The sequence below is a fragment of the Cebus imitator genome, unplaced genomic scaffold (assembly GCF_001604975.1).
Source record: "Cebus imitator isolate Cc_AM_T3 unplaced genomic scaffold, Cebus_imitator-1.0 Scaffold94, whole genome shotgun sequence".
NCBI classification, from domain to species: domain Eukaryota; kingdom Metazoa; phylum Chordata; class Mammalia; order Primates; family Cebidae; genus Cebus; species Cebus imitator.
The window spans coordinates 2,675,628-2,696,985 of NW_016107409.1; the positions used below are offsets into that span (position 1 = coordinate 2,675,628).

General features: G+C 44.4%; 1 protein-coding gene, 1 long non-coding RNA gene and 1 pseudogene across 3 annotated transcripts in view; 2 read left to right on the top strand and 1 right to left on the bottom strand.

The window, feature by feature from the left end:
• Nucleotides 1–15,405, bottom strand: part of RB1 (RB transcriptional corepressor 1) — a 158,102-nt gene extending 142,697 nt beyond the window's left edge. For both annotated transcript variants that reach the window (XM_017535957.2, XM_017535956.2), the window contains exons 1-2: nucleotides 15,095–15,405; nucleotides 11,807–11,933 (exon numbers count right to left, since the gene is read on the bottom strand). In XM_017535957.2, coding sequence (XP_017391446.1) covers nucleotides 11,807–11,933; nucleotides 15,095–15,222 — 255 coding nt within the window. In that variant the 5' untranslated portion in view covers nucleotides 15,223–15,405. The remainder of the gene's footprint in view (nucleotides 1–11,806; nucleotides 11,934–15,094) is intronic.
• On the top strand, nucleotides 1,093–5,721 carry LOC108309542 (annotated as a pseudogene).
• Nucleotides 15,406–15,432: 27 nt separating the features above from the next.
• LOC108309544 lies at nucleotides 15,433–21,002 on the top strand. Its single transcript, XR_001827379.2, has 3 exons — nucleotides 15,433–15,836; nucleotides 16,582–16,736; nucleotides 20,391–21,002. It is a non-coding gene; the product is annotated as an uncharacterized LOC108309544 (long non-coding RNA).
• The last annotated feature ends 356 nt before the right edge of the window (nucleotides 21,003–21,358 follow it).

Genomic DNA, 21,358 nt, shown 5'->3' on the forward strand with positions numbered 1-21,358 from the left:
TTTTTTTTTGGCTTTAGAGCTTCACTCTTGTCGTCCAGGCTGGAGTGCAATAGCCCGATCTTGGTTCACTGCAACCTCCTCCTCCTGGGTTCAAGCGATTCTCCAGCCTCAGCCTCGCAAGTAGCTGGGATTACAGGCACATGCCACCATGCCCAGCTAATTTTTATATTTTTAGTAGAGATGGGGTTTCACCATGTTGGCCAGGCCAGGCTGGTCTCAAGACCCTGTCCTCAGGTGATCCACCCACCTTGGCTTCCCAAAGTGCTGGGACTATAGGCGTGAGCCACTGTGCCTGAGCAAACGGACATTTTTCAAAAGAAGATACAGAAATGACCACTAAACATGAAAAATGCTCAACATCACCAATCACAAGGGAAATACCAATTAAAACCATAATGAGATACCACCTTATCACAGTCAGAATAAGCATTATTAAAAAGTCGAAAAGGGGCGCGAGGTGGCAACAGCGGTGCGCGGGGAGGGGACACAGGGGCTGTCCCCCGCCCCGCCTCCCCTCGCAAGGGCAGAGGTAGACATGGAGGCCATTATGCTAAGTGAAATAAGCAGACATAGAAAGAAAATTATGCATGTCCTCATTTATAAGTGGAATCTAAAAAAGGGGATGTCACCAAAAGCAAATGCAACAAAAATGAAACTAAGTAAAGGGTCTGGCTTCTCGGCTTCGGGCCCGCCCCCGGCCCGCCCCCCGGAAGTGGGCTGCTGGCGCAGCTGGAGTCGGGACTGCTAACTGCGAGGAGGAGCCGGCCCAAGTCAAAAGTCTATTTAAAAAGCAGAAAGAGGATGCCTCGGGGTGATGAAGACCTGATCCCTGGGGCGTTTGGGGACGCTGGCTGCAGTTTCATCACAATCATCCTGGACACAGAGAATTTCAAGAGCTTGTTGGTCAGGTCAAGAGTGAATCTATGCGTGACGTCATGCTGAACCTGGGTTTATGGTCATCGTTCTTTTTAACCTGCAAAGAAGCATTTGCAGACTTTATCCCACGGGCACTGCTTGCCAACCTTTTGAGAATGTGAAGCCGGCAGAGAAATAAAGCGTCGTCCCTCTGCGCGTCCCTGCAAGTCTGCTAGAATGTTTCTCTTGAACGCTCCTCCAGTGGTTGCTCTGCAGTCCAAATGGGAGTGCTTTGGCCCGCCAGGGAGCTAGCTTTAGGTTCCCCGGGTGCTTCTCGGAGGCTGACGAGGGCGTGGAGAGCGCGTGGGTGAGCACCCCGGTGCAGATGCTCATCAGCACGCTGCAGCGCGGCAGGGCTGCTCCGGGCACCAGCGATGAGCGCGCTGCGCAGAGGGGCCACAGAGCAGAGGGATGCCATGACACCAGGTTGGCACAAGCAGCCCACATTGGCTCCCTGTGGTCTTGTTGCTGACTTTGACCCCATAGGGGAGGAAGAAACTACAGAGTTTCGCTCGTTGATGCTAGATTCAGACAGTGATGATTCCGTGGACTGGGACATTGAGGAGGCCATCCAGGAATACCTGAAGGCAAAGAGTGGAGCTGCACAGGCGGGGGCCGAAGGGCCCAGCCAGGCGCAGCCCAGCGTTCTAGGGGCTTAGGTGGGGGCAGTAGATGTAAGCCGGAACCAGCTCATGGCAGTGCCCCAACTACTGTGGCCCCTAAAACTTGTAGCTAGCTCAGGTGGTGGCCCTGGCAGCCAAGTGGGATCCAGCGAGGACCAGGGCTCCGCCTCCCCGTCAGCGTGTGCAGAAGGAACTCCTTCGAGCAGAGCATTAGGGCGGAAATAGAACAGTTTCTGAATAAGAGACAGCATAAGACCCCAAAATGTGATGGGTCAATGGATGAAAAACCAGACCCAAACAAAAATTCGGCCAAGTCACTCTCGAAATCCCACGAAGAGCTGCAGCAAAGGTGGCGCGTTGGTAGGGTCTGATGGGCGCCCATAAGTAGTTCGCCTTCCGCAAACCTCCCCCGTTAGCAAAGAGGAACGTGCAGCCCAGAAGCCTCAGGTCGAAGGTCACGACCACGCAAGAGAACTAGGGCAGCACGAAGCCAGCAGCCCCTGCCACCCTTCAGAAGTAGCACGGGATAAAAGTGGGGTCAAGAGGAGCGTAGGCGCCGTGAGAAGGGGAAAGCGAGTCACCAGCGCGGCGCAGGCGCGCGAGGCGTCCAATTCCAGCAGCAACGACCGCGTTGAGGCGGCCGTCCAGGTGTACCAGCTGCAGAAAACACGCAAGGAGGCCAATGGGGACGTGCCCCAGAGGGCGCAGCTCCAGGAGGAGAGGGAGTCTGACTCCTGCACACAGCACAAGCAGCGTCACAAAAAGTGCCTTGCAGAAAACACCCAGCAAGAAGCAGCCAGTGGCCACCAAGGCCCCTGGGGGGCCTGGATACTGACCATTTCCCCTAAGCTCCGGAAAGAAACCAAAGCTCCGCCTCCAGCGAGCCCGGCTTCCAGGAACGAGTTTGTAGAACCGTCCTCAGGCCGGGCAGGCACGTCCGCTAAAGTGATGCGCGCGGAAGCAATCTTGGACATTTCCAAGATGGTCCTGCCCACCCCGTGGAAGGCCGCGACAGGTCCCTGTCCACAAGCCCACTCTTCTACTCCCCGAAAGTGCCTTCCCCGCTCTGATGGCGACAGTAGCTCCATGGACAGCAACGGCAGCATTGAGCAGGAAATCCGGACGTTTTTGACCCCAAGGTACAGTCGGGCAGCTTGCTGGCCAGAGGTGAGAGCTGTACCAGCTGCAGAAAACACGCAAGGAGGCCAACGGGGACCCGACCCAGAGCGCCCAGCTCCGGGGAGAGAGGGCGCCTGACCCTCCCGCACACAGTACAAGCAGCGCTACAAAAATGCCTTGCGCGAGACCCACAGGAAAACACCTAACAAGAAGCAGCCAGTGGCCACCAAGGCCACGGACCCTGGCCCGAGGGGCCTGGACACTGACCATTCCCCGCACACTCCCGAAGGAAACCAAAGCTCCACCTCCAGCGAGCCCGGCTTCCAGGAGCGAGTTTGTGGAACTGTCCTCAGGCCGGGTAGGCACGTCCTCTGAACTGATGCGCGCGGAAGCAATCTTGGACATTTCCAAGACGATCTTGCCCACCCCGTGGAAGGCAGCGACAGGCCCCTGTCCACAAGCCCACTCTTTTACTACCCAAACGTGCCTTCCTGCTGTGATGGCAACAGTTGCTCCGTGGACAGCGACAAGCAGGAAATCCGGACGTCTTTGACTCTCAAGGCGCAGACGGGCAGTTTGCTGGCCGGAGGTGAGAGCTGTCCTCAGGCTGCCCCCCGCCCACTTTCGCCGTCTGGCCACAACAGGCAGACCAGTGGCCCCAAGCCCCCTCTAAAACACTGAACCTGCCGCTGGACTGCAAAAGGAAATGTAGAGGCGGCGGCCATGCCATGAAGTTGGAAAGACGGTGGAAAACGTGTGAGGTGGTGAAAGATGGTGGCCAGGATACTGACCACAGCCAGGGGAGAGCCGAGCCCGGCCGTGAGGAGCGGGACCTGCCCGTCCAGGGCAAAGACAGCGAGGCCCCAGGAGGGGAGGGCGCAGCCAGGGGGCCAGGTGACACTCACATGTCACAGGGCTAGGGCGCCTAGACAAGGAGAGCTCCGAAAAGAGCAGCTCCCTGGACCATGACGAGGACCTGAACACGGCCATCACGGACTTAAGGTCTAGGTCCTTAAAAAGTGCAGGTCTTTAAAAAAAGGAAGCTCAAGAAGAGGTGCAGAGAGCCCAGGGCTGGGTGTAGGAAGGTCAGGTTCAGCACCGCTCAGACGCACTTCCTGGAGCAGCTGGGTGGGCTCCGGGAACACTGAAAAAGAGAAGCCTGCCAGTGCTTGCGACCTGCCTCTCCAAGTCCAAGAGAGACAGCGGCGAGGGTACCGGGAAGAAACTGCCCGGTGTCTTTGGCAGCACCGCAGAAAGGACAGAGCAGAAGGGCGCCCGGAGCCAGGATGCGGCCCCGGCCTCCCAAGTCAGGAGACTCGCCTCTGCCTCTGCCTCTGAAGGGACTCCATTCCCCAGGGAGTGCCAGGGCCCAGCTCCCAGCCCCGGCTCCCTGATGACAGCAGTTTAGTGGACAGTACGATGGCATCGAACAGGAAATTAGTAAGTTTTTGGCAGAAAAGGCCAAGGAGTTAGTGAGCAGCTCAGAAGTTCGGGCAGAGGGCCCTGCTACTTTCAGGACAGGGGTCCCAGTCAGGCCAGAGTTGCTGTGCAGGAAGGAGCTGGCCTCACCACCTGGGGTGTGTACGCGGAGCCAGAGGGCCGGGGGGCCCTACAGCTGGCCGAAGGGCCGCAAGATGCAGAGAGTGCTGGAACACAGAGCGCAGCCGGCCGATTCAGCCAGGGCGGGAAAGGGCTCCCCTGTGCTCCGACGCAAGAGGGTCAGGCACCGCCCAGGAGCGCCAGTGGCAGTGTCTCCGCCAAGGGGCTCTCACCTAGCAGGAGAAATGTTTACATTCACAAAGCTCAGAGCTCACGAGGGGCCGAACCTGCTGCCAAAAGTGCTTTTGGTCAGCTGCCCAGCTGTACCAGAGCGGACACCGAGGCAGGGGGCGCTGGGCGTACCCTTCACACGGGCTGCCGGAGCCGGGGCTTCCAAACCCCCAGCCCGGAAGCTGAGAGGGACGCTCCGGAAGCTGAGAGGGGCGCTCGATCCCAGGCCGACCACGCCCTGCCCTGGAGCGACTTTATCCACCACCATGAGTCGGCTGCCTATCGCGTGCGCTCCGAAGGTAGAGATGCGGCATGGAGCCGGCACGCCGGGAGCGAAACGAGGGGCCCAAGGACCTGGCCCCTTGAGGGCTTCTCTCCGCTGCTGTCCATCAGGTCTTCCACTTTGGATAGGGTGCCTCCCTGGAGGGGCAGGCTGGCTGGCCTCTTCAGCCCCAACTTGGGGCTGCCTCTGCAGGGCCCGTCCTTCTCAGCCTTCAGGGAAGCCCAGGCAGGGCCCAGCCCTGTCTTTGGAACCCTACACTCCCTGGCAAAGGACGGCGAGCCCTGGCCAAGCAGGAAGGCACAGACAGGGCTGAATTTGCCCGACTGGAGGAACTCGGGTTTGGCGGAAAGCATTTTAGACCTGAGGTATCGACAAAGGGTCGTCAATAGGGACGACCAGCACTAGGACACCTTGGCAGCCACACCTCCGCACGCAGAGGACAGTGGCGGCAGCTTAGTAGTGAAGTTCTAAGCCCTCAAGTTGTGGGTTCACGTCAAGGTTTCCGTGCATTTGTGGAAAGGGGCGTATCTGTGCGTATATCCGTGCGTGTGTGTGACGGTTTTGTGGTTGCAGGCAGGGGACACAGGAGTCCATTATACATAGCCCTGTATATATGTACACCAACATGAAACAATGCTTTTATTTAACAGATGTGTCCTGGTAAACATGATTTTTGTAGCTTTCTGTAAATTATTTAAAGTGATGTAAAAATATTTTTGGAAAATACTGTTGTTCAACTTTGTAGGGTGTTCTTAACTGCAATTTTCTGTGTTCTGCACACAAGTCTTAATTAGAAAACACGTGTTTCTTATCATCACAGTCAAGCTCACAGAGACTCTGATGTTTTTTGGTTGATTGCTGGTGAGAATGTCCATCGGTGGCTGCAGTGGTAGCCTGAGGAAGGCCGAGCTGCCCTCCCCAGGAATCTTTCAGATGCCCCAAGGCGGCTGTGAGGAAGCTCCCAGGACAGCACTTTTTATACAGAGGACATTCTCCTCACCCCATCTCACCCCTGCCCCCAACATCACCCCCACCTCACCCCTGCCCCCACCCTCTACCCCCAATGCACATTCTCCCACCGCCCCCCCACCCAGGTCCTTGGAGGCCACAGCACATCTGAAAACTGCAGCCACAACCTTCCATTGGAAAAACGTTTTGAAGCACAATGGCCAGCAAGCAGGTGACCACTCCCTGTTGCAAGTTAAATCCTCGCAGATGTCAGCAGGGGCTGTTCCGTAGCTCAGCCCTGGGCTTGGATAGGTTCATATCCAATCTTTTTCAATCACTACATGATTCTAACATCTAAATAAACCCCTTTTTATATGGGAAAATAAAAGTCAGAAAACAATAGGTGTTGGCAAGGATTCAGTGAAAAGGGAATGTTTATACCCTGTTGGTGGAAATGTAAATTGGCACAACCTCTATAGAAAATAGTACAGGATTTCTCAAAGAACTAGAAGCAGATCAACCATTCAATCCAGCAATTCCACTACTGTGTATCTACCCAAAAGAAAAGAAGTCATAATACCAAAAAGAAACCTGCACTTGTTTACTGCAGCATAATTCACAACTACAAAGATATGGAATAAACCTAAGTGCCCATCAACCAATGAGTGGATAAAGCGTGGTATATATCTCAACAAACTAGGCACTGAAGGAACCTACTTCAAAATCATAAGAGCCATCTATGACAAACCCACAGCCAACATCATACTGAAGGGGCAAAAGCTGAAAGCATTCCCCTTGAAAGGCAGAACAAAACAAAGATGCTCTTTCTCACCACTCCTATTCAACATAGTACTGGAAGTCCTAGCCAGAGCAATCAGACAAGAGAAGGAAATAAAGAGCATCCAAATAGGAAAAGAGGAAGTCAAACTATCCCTGGAAGTCAAACACCCAAGCTGAGAGCCAAATCAACAATGCAACCCATTTGCAATAGCCACAATAAAGAATAAAATATCTAGAAATACAGCTAACTAGGGAGGTGAAAGCTCTCTACAAGAATTACAAAACCCTGCTCAAAGAAATCAGAAATGACAGAAATGGAAAAACATTCCATGATCATGGATAGAAGAATCAGTATCATCAAAATGGCCACACTGCCCAAAGTAATTACAGATTCAGTGCTATTCCTATCAAACCACCAATGACATTCTTCACAGAAAAAAAAAAAAAACTATTTTAAAATTCACGTGGAACCAAAAAAGAGCCCGAATAGCCAACGCAACCACACACAAAAAGACCAAAGCTAGAGGCACCACATTACCCAATTTCATCCTTTGAAGAGATGTAGTTCAAAAGATACTATTTTTAGCAGATACATAGGATGAAGAAGTCTAGAGATCTAATGTACCACATGAGGACCATAATAAATAAAATGGTGCTGTATTAGAGATTTTTGTTAAATGCATAGATTTTAGCTGTATTGTTTTGTTTTTGTTTGTTTTTTTGTTTGTTTGTTTTTGCCCAGGCTAGAGTGCAGTGGCGTGACCTTGGCTCACTGCCTCCCGAGTAGCTGGGACTACAGGCGCATACCACCATACCCGGCTTATTTTTTTATTTTTTTTAAGTAGAGACAGGATTTCACCATGTGGGCCAGGCTGATCTCAAACTCCTGATCTCAAGTGATCTACCCACCTCGGCCTCCCAAAGTGCTGGGATTACAGGTGTGAGCCACCATGCCCGGCCTATTTTAGCTGCTCTTATCCAAGAAAATTGTATTTTATTTCTATCCACCTGCAATTAATAAGCCAAAAAAGAAAGAAAACAATTCCATTTGTAATAGCATCACCAAGAATAAATGCTTATAAATAATTTTTAACTGTAAGATTTATACTCTGAGAACTAAAAACACTGTTGAAAGAAATTAAAGACTTAAATGAAAAGACATTCCATGTGCATGCATCTAAAGACTTCATGTTGTTAAAAAGGCAGCATTCCCCAAATTGATCTACAGATCCAACAAAATCCCTATCAAAATCCCAGCTGCCTTTTTTTTTTTAACAGAAATTAACATACTGATCCTAAAAATTCACATGGAAATTCAAGCACCAAGAGTAGCCAAAGCAATTTTGAAAAAGAAAACCAAAGTTGGAGAACTCATACTTCCCTATTTTAAAACATACTACAAAGCCGTAATAATCAAAATAGTATGGTACTATCATAAGAATAAACACAGAACAATGGAATAGAACTGAGAGTCCAGAAATAAACCCTGGTTTTTATAATGAATTGATTCAACAAGGGCACCAAAACAATTCAATGACGAAAGAATAGTCTTTTCCATAAGAGGTACAGGGACAACTGGGTATCCACATTCAAAAGACTGGAATTAGACCTCTTCCTCATATCATACGCAATAAATAATGCAAAAAAAAAAAAAAATCCAAGACTTACAAGGTAAGAACTAAAAACTGTATGATGACTCTTAGAAGAAAGCATAGAATAAGCTATTGTGACCTTGGGTTAGTCAAGGCCTTCTTAGATGTAACATAAAAAGCGCAAGCAACCATAAAACAAACAAACAAAAATAGAAAACTAGACTTCATCAAAACTAAAATCCTATGCTGCAAATGACATCATCAAGAAAGTGAAAAGGTAACTCACAGAATGGGGGGAAAAGTCTGCAAATAATATAACTTACAAGAGACTTGCATAAAGAAGCAGCTTTAACTGCACCTTAAAAACAGAATTTAGGCTAAAGGGAGAAAAAAAAGGGTATTCCAAAAAGGGGGAGTTAGCATGAATATGAATACTAAGGGAGGAGAACACAGGTATTGGCAGCCATCAATGGAAATAAAAAAAATAAGACTAGAAGGAAGGTTAAAGTACAGTCTACGGAGAACTACAAATACTAGGACAGTTTGGACTTTATTTCTTCATAATGGGTGGTGGGAACATGGGTGGGTATTAAAATAGAGGCTACTGAAGAGGGTTGTGACAATAAAAAATAAATTTTAAAGCAAAAGGGACAAACTGTAAACCATCTTTTCAAAAAATCAGGCACCAGGATGGATTGGATGGAGAAAACAAGAGACTAGTCAGAAAGAGGCACTAAAACATGCATTAAAAATGCTCAAGTCAATGACATAAGCTTCCACCTTCTATCACTAGAAACAAAATGAGGAAAGGCTGTTAGACTTCTGGGATTCTACAGAAGAGGATAATCTCACTAACCAGCTGTAAAAGCATGTTTTATGCATGCATAAACAACTTTTCTGACCCTAAAGTACTTAAAAATAAGAATTTTAACAAACATACTACATCAATATCACTACAATGCATTTTAATTTTTTAACCATTTTAACTAATACCCTACGTTCTCCTTAAAAAACTACATTAATAATAAAATGTTCTAGAGCAACTCTTAAGTAAAATTATTCTGTTTGCCATACCTAACATACACATTCGTTGACTCTAATAAGAGCTTTATATATATTAATTTATTTAATCTGCACAATAACTCCAAGATCCAGAAATTATTGTCAGTTCCTTTTACAGATAAGAAAACTAAGGCTTGAAAATTGTAAATAACATGTTCAGGATCATGGAGCTAGTACGTGGTATATCTGTTTGACCCTTAATCCTTACTCTTAACCAATCCATCCTCTATCCTATTAAACATCACCTACTTTCTACTATCAAAAAGCGTTTCCTTTTAGAAGGTTAAATTCTCAGGCCAACCCTCAAAAACTTAACTGCACTTAAAAATCATATTTCAAGGAAAAGTCTGTTGATTTATAACAGGACATCATCTTCTGCCATACCCTTCAAAAGCATACCTCAAATCCCAAAAGTAACATGAAATTCCTTTCTTACCTTCCTCCAGTACCTAGCCATAAATAATTTCGCACATCCTAGTCCCCATCACAAGCTCCATTAGGAAATAAGATTTAAATCGGGCTAGTTCCCAGGGAAGGGAGAGACAAAGCCGGGATTTAAAAAGGGCAATAAAGCAGTAACATTTGCTTATACATATATTCAAATCTGAAGCTCAAAAAAGACATTACTGTTAAAACTATTATTGTTATAGTTCAGTACAAAAAAATAAGTTATGTGAACTAGGCTGGAAACCTAACTACTATATTGCACTTGCAAACAGATTTGGAACACAATGCACTTATATATTGAAAACTACTATAGTATGTATATACACTAATACTCTCTATAATCAGCCATCCCTTCCAAAATTTCTGAACACTAAAAATCTATTATTTTAGAAAGGGAGAAGTGAAGGAGCTCTGATCCATTTAACTGTATATGCACAAAAACAGCTTTGCACATGAAGTTCCCAAGTCAGTTAAAATATAAATTAGATGCCTGGGGATTATAATACCCAAGTCATACATTCAAGATACTCAGTATTCCTCTCTTTTTAGATAAGAAGTATGAGACTATGTTTAATTCTTTGGAAATTACAACCGTTGTTTGCTCCTTTTTACTGCCAGAGATTTTTTTTAAATGGTTTTAAACAGTTTTCTTATAGGGCATAAATAAACACATTCTGCTGTGTTAATCTGATCAGTAAAAACAGATATATACTCTTATACTACTATGTTAAGACAATAAATTCATTAAAAGTATCTGTCTGAAGTATAATCTAGCAATAATCATCAAGAGTTCATAGCTTTTGATGCAGTAATTGAACTTATAAGAATTTATTCTAATAAAATAATCAGAGATTCATTCATTAATTTATTTAACAAATTATCAAGGACTCACTTTGTACCAGGCATTACTCTTATGAATACAAATGTTTATTATATTATTTTATAGCATCAAAAAGTTGGAAAAAACCCAAATGTCCAATAATAGTCAGTTAACAAATTAAAATACATCCAATAGCAAAAATATAATACTATCACTAGAAACTATATTACAAAAAAAATTTAATAAGAAAATGGTCATGAGAAAAAAATAGGAAAATACAAAACTGTAACTACATGTAATTACACATAACTATAATCTCAAATTTATATTTGAGATCTTATTTTCTAGGGACAAGGATCTTATTTTTCTAGGGTCAAGTTACTCAACCTCACTCTACTTTGGTGTCTTCATCTTTAAAATGAAGATTTCACATAAAATAGACATTTTATATTTCATATCTCAATGGTTTTAAAATGAGTTATTTGTATATTTCTCAAGTTCTTTTTTTTTTTTCTTTTTGAGATGGAGTCTTGCTCTGTTGCCCAATCTGGAGTGCAGTGGCATGATCTCACCTCACTGCAACCTTTGCTTCCCAGGTTCAAGCAATTCTCCTGCCTCAATCTCCCAAGTAGCTGGGATTACAGGCACCCACCACCATACCTGGCTATTTTTTGTATTTTTAGTAGAGATGGGGTTTCACCATGTTGGCCAGGCTGGTCTTGAACTCCTGACCTCAAGTGATCACCCACCTCGACCTCCCAAAGTGCTGGGATTACAGGTTTGAGCCACCACGTCCAGCCTTATTTTCTTATTTTTTGGCAACAGGGTATTGCTTTGTTGCCCAAGCTGCAGTGCAGTGGTGTGATCTTGGCTCACTATAACCTCTGCCTCCCAGGTTCAAGTAATCCTCCCACCTCAGCCTCCCAAGCAGCTGGGACTACAAGCGTGCACCACCACACCCAGCTGTGTAAAGTTCTTATACTATTCCCCCAGTACATATAAAATACTAGTAATTTTTTGCTGCTGTTATTAAACATACACATATATACATATGCAAAGAAAAAATGAAAAGAATATATCAAAATATTTTCAAGATCCTGAATTCTAACAAAACTAATTATAAGTCAATTAGGAAATCTGAACAGTGACTGCATATTAGAAGGTATAAAAATTATTTTATAAGGTATGGTGGTTTTTTTAAAAAGTCCTTGTATCGTAGTGAATAAAATATAATTAAGACCTGCTTTAAAATAGATTGGTGGGAGGCATATACGGAGATTTTTTTTTCAAACATTTTTAATGTTACAAGAGGTAAATCTCTGAGTAATGGAATTATAATTAGCTTTTATTGTCTTTATATTTTTCTATCTTTCAATTTTCGTATAGTGATTTGAAGCTGTTTTTTAAATGAGAAAAAAAATTCAAAACGTTTTAAGAAAATCCTTACCAATACTCCATCCACAGATGAAACTTTCTCCCAAGTTAACCAAGCTCTCTCTCTGACATGATCTGGTATCTTTAATTTCTGACATAACGCAGTAAAATCAGGTTCTTCAGTTTCTTCAAACTCAACCCTATCAAATGAAAATAATCATATAATTGGCATATACTTATAAATCATATTTATTCAGTAAACACTTGTTTCAATAGATTACACATAATAGCACTATTATAAAAGAGAACATTACTAAATACCTTAAGACCTTATTTTATCTTAGAAAGAAATTATATTTCAAATTTAAACGTATCACTATCTTTTTCTTGGTCATTGCAAAATAAGGATACCACACAGTGAGAAATACTTGCTTGCATGGTGAGTCAAATATACTTTAGAGCAGCAAAACACTCCTGCAAAGGAAAGTAAATGTAATAGCTAAAGCTGTTTGGGAAAATAGCATAAGCATAACAACAAAAAGATTAAAAACCCACACATAGTATTATACAATTTAATGGCAGTAACTTTGCTAAACTGTAGTCTACTCTTATCAATGTTTCATATAATCTCTCTACCTACTAGCACATCTTACATGATGATACTGACTGCTTATTTTTGTGCTTCATCCTTAACAAAGACAAGCATTCAATAAATTCTTGTAGGCTAATTCCTTTCATTCATCGAATATCTATATGACATCTAATAATAATAGTATGAAGAATAATTAATAATTTTTCAGTATTTACTATGACCCTGTAGAAAGTACCTTAGACATACGGTTTCACAGAATCCCCATATCAGCCCTTTTACATAATTATTCTCACCTGTAAAAGTAAACATTTACAGATATCTATCAAATCAGAGAAGTTAAAGAACTTACCAGAGGTCTCAGTCAGTAAGAGGTCAACCACCATGTGACCTGAACAGTCTAACTTCATAATCCATGCCCTTGACCACTATTCTTGACTGCCAATTCCTCCTTCAAAACATAATTAGTTTTTCTTTTCCTTTTTTTTTTTTTCGAGTTAGGGTGTCACTCTGTCACCCAGGCTCTAATGCAGTGTAAAATCATAGCTCACTGCAGCCTTAAACTCCTGAGCTCAAGGGATCCTCCCACCTCAGCCTCCTGAGAAGATGGGACTACAGGCATGCCACATGACTGGCTAATTTTTAAAAAAATTTTTGTAGAGACACGGTCTTGTTTTGTTGCCCAGGCTCCTCTCAAACTCCTGGCCTCAAGCAGTCTTTCCACCTTGGCCTCCCAAAGTGCTGGCATTACAGGTGTGAGCCAACATGCCTGGTCAGCTTTTTTGTTTGTTTTTTTAAAGATTGGGGTCTTTGTTGCCCAGGTTGGTCTCCAACTCCCAAGCTGAGCGATCCTCCTGACTCAGCCTCCTGAGTAGCACGGACTACAGGTACATGCCATCACACCCAGCTCAAAACCTTCGACTATTTCAACAATGAAGGTGGTATGCTGTTCCTAATGAGTTTCCCTTCCAGCTACATCACTTAGGCCAGAGATAAGGCAACAGAAATAAGATCTCAACTCTCAAATTAGAAATGGAATCTGTCACTAGAAGTGCAGTTGTACTGAGCCCTGATTCCATCTCCGGGCAAGATGCTCAGCATCAGACTGCAGGGTAGTGGTTCTACCCTTGCTCATTTATAGAGTTTAACTGTCTATGTTAATTAAACCCTTGGTGGGTACAGATAAACAAGAACAGACTGTATCTTGTATGGTTTTGACTTATAAGATAATTTTTTATGTTTTCATTACTTAAAATATATAAAATAATGAGTTTAAAAATGAAAGAAACACAGTCCTCTTTTTTCCAAACAGTGGTCAGAACCTCAATATTCTAGTTACCCTACATTAGAGTATGCTTCCAAAGCTAAGTGCATAACATGGAATTCTTTAGAGTAACCATTACTGTTTCCCAAGGGAACTTTGGAAGAATTGGATATATCAGAATTTAATCAGAAACTAAAGTCATGTCTTTTCCCAGAACATGCCCCAGATGTGGTTTTTAATTTTTTGTTTTGTTTTTTAACGAATATGGTTTTTAACTGACCTATAAGACATTCCATTTAAATATATAAATTTTTAATAGCCTTCCACGGGCCATTTCTAAATCCCATTTCAATCTTTTATGCTGTGAATTCTGTTAGTGTCTACCGAGTGTAAAGAAGTGAGTGAGGGTGAAAGGATTTGGTGATGGACGAAAAGGGGTGAGAAAATAGTGAAAAACAAAAACAATTCCCATTCCCCTGCAACGAACCTGTAGTCTCAAAGTAGAACCAGTGATGAAAAAGAAAAGATATTGCAATACAATAAATACTTTCCTCTAAGTTCTAGTGCATCCACATGGACTTGCTTAAATTTAGATTTCACTTAGTAAGGGAAAAAGAAAATTTCCATATGAGCACAGAACCACTAATTTTGTGCCAAAAACAAAGACAAAAAAAGGGGACACCAGGATCCTTGCTGGCTCAAAGGCAAAAGGCAAAATGGAAGAAATAACGAGACAAGCTGAAGCCGACCAACACACAAGACTTCGTCCAACAGAAAAAAAAAAAAAAAAAAGTTCAGAAACTTTCAAACACTTCTGGTAAATGTCTCACGAAAGTTTTGCCCATGTATCAGTTCCTCTGAAGAGTTATGCCCCATAGTCACTACAGATGGCTTTGAGTCCCCAAGGCCTCGACGCATTGTTCTAAGGAAACCCGGAAAGCTTCCGAGCCGAGCACCCTGTAGGCAATGGACACTCGAGACCCTGCGCTTGTCGTCCAAGGCTCTCTGGCTGGCCTCTCCCACGACTGGGTTTCCGATGCAATGCACGCCTAGAAAAGAATACTTCCCAACTGTTGCATCGCTTAAGACTAAAACAGAAAGTCAAACGACCACTGGAGTACTCCAGATCTTAAATGGTGAAAAACTCTCCCAGAGATACCAGTCATTTTTGTATTTTTATTTTTCACGTCTGATGGACGCTCCCAACGACCCTCCGCCTCCGAGCCTCCGCCTCACGAGAAAACTGCACCTGTCACTTCACTCAGGACCCGAATCCCACCCGCCGACACCTGTCAAGCTGAAGCCGAAACCCCTAGCCCGCGACCCCAGAACCCTGTTACCATTCTGCAGACGCTCCGCGGTGGCTGGGGGCAGGGAGGGCGCTTCCTCCCGCCGGGACCTGGCCGCCGGCGAGAATGCGTCCAGCCGAGCCACCTCCACGCCCGCCCGCTCGCCGCACCCCCGGGGCACCCTTCCCGCGTGAGGCGGCGACGGCTCTGCTCGCTCACCTGACCAGAGGCAGGTCCTCCGGGCCGCTGTCCTGCTCTGGGTCCTCCTCAGAAGACGGAGGCGGCGGCGCTGGGGGTTCCGCGGCGGCAGCGGCGGCGGCGGCTTTTCGTGGCGTTTTGGGCGGCATGACGCCTTCCCGCGGCTGGAGGCAGCTAGCTGTGGAGGAATGCCGGGGAGGGTGACGCGTGCGCACGTCGGGGCACGCCCCGTCCTCTCCCGACTCCCGTTACAAAAATAATTTCAACGTCCCCAGAGAAAAACCGGACGCACCCTCCCCCGCCCGGCAACTGAATGCCGCGTCCAACCGCGCGAAAACGTCACTTCCGCCCGCGGCGTCACGTCCGTGAGGCTTCCCGGGCCCGGCGGAGTCTGTGGGGCACTGGGGCGCTGGGCGGTGCGCAGGCTGGAGCGCTGGGTCGTGAGGGATAAACTGGGAAACCCGGCGTGGGTCCAAGCGCCTTCTCTGAGGCATCCGGCGCGGCCCGGACGTGTTTCCACCTGAAACCACAGCCTCCAGGCCGGCCCTTAACAGGGCTGTATAAATAGTCTAGCGAGGGTCCGTGGGCCCCGTCCCTGTCCCGGGGTCTTGACTGGGAAGGCGCTCGGGCCCCGCGGGGAGTGTCTAGGGAGTGCACCCTCGGCGGGCGCGCGCCTCTGCCTCCCTGGGCAGCGCCTGCCCCCTCCTGCCCAGTCGGCTTAGCAAAGTCGGCCAAAACTAAAACAAACTTGGAACGCTAATAGGTGCTGAACTTTCCTAGTCACTAGAAGATGCAAAATGTTAGACAGTGCTGGCCTTTAGGGGATCGCTGGTTAGGGAAAGGGGAGGGAGCTGTGGGGAGTGAACGGATAATAATGTAAGAAAAGATCTTCGTAGTGATGTAAAAACGGGAAGCACCGTGGAAACATTTAAGGGAGATTTTCGGAGGAGCAGTAGTTGTTGAATAGAAGTTTGCCAGACAGGCCTGAAATTCACTGTGTACCAGGAACTGTGCAGGCCGCCTTACATAATTAATCCCCAGAAACAGCTTTTTATATTTTTTAACTTCAAGTTCTGGGATACAAGTGCAGAACGTGTATGTTTGTTACATAGGCATACGTATGCCATTGTGGTTTGCTGCACCAATCAAACCATCATCTAGGTTTTAAGCCCGCCATACATTAGCTAAGAAACAGCCCTTTCTAATGGGTAGTATTAGCTAGTCTACGTTGCAGACAGGGAAGCAGGCTCAGAGAAGTTAATTTGCCCAATATCAGGGCAGATGGGTAGCAGAGGATTTAAACTTAACTGTATTTGATTCCATTTGTCCATTACATTATTTTGATGAAGAAAACAGAGAAGGCGCATGTGCAAAGGCACAAAAACATTAAAAAAGAGCTTGTTGGGACTACCACCATTAAACATTGGCTTAAAACTGTATCACTTCTGTGTCTTGGTATTTATATAAATAGATTATGTAATCTGAGTACATATTTTTATCTCTGGCAGACACTGTTATTGCCCACTCTGAACTCACCAACTGAGAGGGAATGAGATGGTTTGTGCTGTGAATAGACTACAGTTGTGCTCTGTTGTAAATCCCCTCATCCTGTAGCAGCTGAGCAAGGTCTGAGGCAGGAGGAACCTTCAAGCAGGTCATGGCTGTAAACCTCCTGAGTTTATCCAGCCAGTTGTACAATGGATTATCTTTTTATCTGCATACATGACATATGTCAGGATGTGTAAAGGTTTGGCAAGCACTGGCCTATTGAACAGCCAGTCCTACCTAACTTCAGAAATCTTTCTTGGGGGATAAATTTCAGGAGGTAGGGCCGAGGCCTAAGTCCAGCTACAGAGAACGAATGCAATTAAAGTGCTACTTCCGTTCACCTCACCCCAGATTAGTTTAGAAAGAGCTCACGATGCAGTTTTGACATTTGAAAGATAAAGGGTGGTCTGCTGGGAGCCTGATAAATTGAAATACAGGGATGGCACAGTTCTAAATATTATTAAATAATAATAATATTAAATATTGTTGAGGATGTGACACTTTCAGTTGCTGCAGCCATTGTAACATGAGGCAAGTCAACCTGCAGAGAAGCTAGAAATGCTGAGGTTGGTGCAGGAGGCATTTCAAAAGACTCTGGCGTGCATTCAGCTTTCAGAGTTACGCCAATGTATGTATGCAGCAAGAAAAAAAAATAAGACTCTGGATTCTCAGGCGTTGTAAGTGAGCCTCTAATTTGACCAGCCCTGGAGCTGACCTCAACTGAGCTGAGGGTTTCACTTGTTTGCAACGGAAAGCATCATAACTAATAATGTTTCTCCTGTGAGTACCTTCAGGACAGAGACCAATCTTGGGTATCATTGTTACCTTAGTACCAAGTGCAGTGTTGTGCCCACAGTAAATGCTTGCTTGCTAAAAGTATTAGGGACAGCAGGAAAGTGAATGAAAGTTCTAGGAACTGAAGTAAACTCTCTTCATATGTAAATATCATTTGCTTTATTTAAAACTAATTTATCAACATCTACATCTACCATATTACAATTATGATAAAGAGATTTCTCAATTTACAAAAGAATGTATATCTTGATCATGGATCAATTTAACTATGTTCACTAGTATGTGAAAGATATTTTCCTGCAGCCATAAAAAGGAATGAGATCATGTCCTTTGCAGGGACATGGATGGAGCCAGAAACCTTTATCCTCAGCAAACTAAGGCAGGAACAGAAAACCAAACACTTCATGTTCTCACTTAAAAGTGGGAGCTAAACAATGAGAACATATGGACATGAAGAGGGGAACAACACACACTGGGGATTACTTGAGGGTGGAGGGTGAGAGAAGATCAAAAAACTACCTATTAGCTGCTACACTTAATACCTGGGTGGTGAAAAAAATCTCTACACACCAAACCCCAGAGACACACAGTTTAGCTATATAACAAACTTGCACATGTATCCCTGAACCTAAAATAAAAGAATAAGAACTGTGGTATATGTGTCATAATATATGCACATAATATATACATATAAATAGATACACACACACACACACACACACACACACACACACACACACCACACACCATAAAATAGACCCAGGAAGGAGAACAACACACACTGGGGCCTGTCAGGGAGAAAGGAGGGGGAGGGAGAGCATCAGGAAGAATAGCTAATGGATGCTGGTGATGGATTGTGCAGCAAGCCACCATGGCACACGTTTACCTATGTAACAAACCTGCACATATACCCTGAAACTTAAAAAAGTTGAAGGAAAAATTAATAAATAAAATATATTTTTCATTTCCACAACTCAGAAGCAATTGAGTTCCCCATCAAAATCTTTACAGTTTTCTGTTGCACTACTAAAGAAGTATTAGAATTTCAGCAGAGTCTAGGCCAGGCATTGTGGCTCATGCCTGTAATCCCAGCACTTCGGGAGTTAAAATAAAATATAAAAAGAATTTAGATATACATCATCTCCTGCAAGTTACATGTCAACAATCCAACCTAGATTAGATAATTTAACAAGCAAGGAGCCCACTCATTTGTCACATTAAAACTTTAAATATTAATATTCATGCTGGTTGTTCAGCGGGAAATTGCTACTTCACTCCCAACTTTTTGTTAGTTGTTACGGCTCTGAAGTGATAAATATTGGAAGGATAATGCCAATTCTCTATATTAATTATCTGGACACTTTCAATAAACAATGTGCATTTTGTAATTTTTTTCTTTCATCTCATGTTACATTTGTTCTGGTTATTTTTATTGAAATATAATTCTATTTCTGTTTAATCTAAAAAATGTGAGCTTGTACAATATTTGGTTTGCCTCTGTTTTTATTTTTTATTTTTTGCAGTTTGTTTCTATTTTACATTCCAAAAGTATTAATATCAGTTCATGATAAGTGGGTAATGAAAAAGAATGAAAAGTTCCTTCACAGATAGTGTGGGAAACACTGGTCTTCAAGCATCTTCAATTATCTTCTTTCCTTGCTCTATTTCAATCCCATGACTTAAATAAATTCCCATATGTGCATGTTACTTAGATTCTTTCAGATTTCAAAAAATAGAGGCCTGTTCAGTTTACCTGAATTATTCCAGGTTAATAATAAGGTTTGGGGGGAAACGTGAAGAGAACAGAAAGAATCCCTGCTGCTCCACTAGTGTATCTTGTCATCCCCCACCAGCAGTCTTCTCTCCTTCCTGCCATTGTAAATATTATCATCTTCATCTTTTTTTTTTTTTTTTTGCCAGTTTCGCTCTTGTTGCCCAGGCTGGAGTGCAATGGCACGATCTCAGCTCATTGCAACCTCTGCCTCCCGGCTTCAAGTGATTCTCCTGCCTCAGCCTCCCAAGTAGCTGGGATCACAGGCAAGAACCACCACGCCCAGCTAAGTTTGTATGTTTAGTAGAGATGGGGTTTCTCCATGTTGGTCAAGCTGGTCTCAAAAACTCCTGATCTCAGGTGATCTGCCTGCTTTGGCCTCCCAAACTGTTGGGATTACAGGCGTGAGCCGCTGCGCCCAGCCTTTATCTTCACCTTTTTATACTGTGCTACTTCTGCTACACTAACTTTCTCTCCCTGCCACCAAACCACACTCCTCAGTGCAGAGAATATGACTGATTCTCCTACTATACTAATTTCCATGAGCAGGACAAATTACATAATTTGCAGGGCCAAGAGGAAAAAATAATGCAGAAGTCCTCATTCAAAAATTATTAAGAATTTCAAGATGGTGACAGCAGAGCATTAAACTAACCACAGGGTCCTTCTGACATGGAGAACTATGTGACTGCACAAACTACATGTCCACGAAAACGGACAGACTATGAAGGTAGGTCTATGTCTGTTCTCCTAACCAGTGGGGCTGCATGCCTAACATGTGCCTGGCACATAGTAGACATTTGACAAATATATTTTCAATGAATGACCCTAACAGTCTCGTTTTAACTTAATTACCTCTGTAAAGACCCTATCTCCAAATGCAGTTTCATTCTGAGGTACTGGAAGTTAAGACTTCAAAATATAAATTTGAGGGAAACAGTTCAGACCATGACCCCTGGGGCAAGAATGTTGGTGAGACTCTACGCTCTCTTCTGATAAAGAGGCTAGATATTTCTCAAAACAGATGGAGAAGGAAACTAAATATTCAAACAAATCTAGCTGTCACAAAGGCTCTGGCTCATTTCTGGGGTGGTGGTTGGGGGGAACAGAGGTATAAAGATAACAGGCAGGCCTTTTAAAAAAAGAAAATGTTAAAACATTTTCCATAATGTTTGTGTTGATCCAGTATTCTCATGCCTGCAGTGCAGGCTCAACTCTCCCTGGCAGTGGCAAGGGCAAGGGTCAGGACCAGTGACTGAAGCAACAAACTGCTAGATTACTACAGCTCAAGCCAATGCACAAAGCCACTGCACCACGAGAGGAAACTCTTCCATTTCCAAGTGTGTTCATTTCTTCAGATCGAGGAAAACAGTTAAGGCAGTTTGCTGACATTTTCTTTCACCAAGTCATCAGGAGTCACATAGACATACAGCACTTAAGAAGTGACTATGACTGAAGGCACATCTCCTTTATTTAATCCCAACCTTTGTCTGATACACAAACTCTTTCCTAGTTCTCCCCAGCACCACCACTGCATCTCCAAGTGGAGACAAAGAATTATTTCATTTGCATGTGGTTTTTCTCATCAAAAAATATCATTAACATGCGACAGCCGCAAACCAAAGAAACCAGAAGAGGACTTTGTGCTTGGTCTCACTGAGAGCTTTCCCTAATAGACCAGACCCTATCATTGTTCTAGATTTGTCTCTTGTGAGTTACAGGAATACAAACATTTTGTAGCTTTCTGTTTTTTGTTTTCTTAATGGCTTGATGAGCTACATGTTTCTCTGAATGCACTGATTTAAATTCATACAATTTCTGCCAACTAAACTTAATGCATTTCCTCCTCTTCTAATCAGTAAGAGCCATCAGAATGTTTTGGGTGAAGATGAGTGGAAGGTAAGAAATTACATACCGTGGGCCAGGTGTGGTGACTCACACCTATAATCCCAGCACTTTGAGAGGCCAAGGCAGGAAGATTGCTTGAGGCCAGAAGTTTGGACCAGCCTGGCCAACATGGCAAAATCCTATCTCTACTGAAAATACAAAAATTACCCAGGCATGGTGGTGCATGCTTGTAGTCCCAGCTACTCAGAAGGCTAAGGCAAGAGAATCACTTGAACCCAGGAGGCGGAGGTTGCAATGAGCTGAGATAGCGCCACTGCATTTCA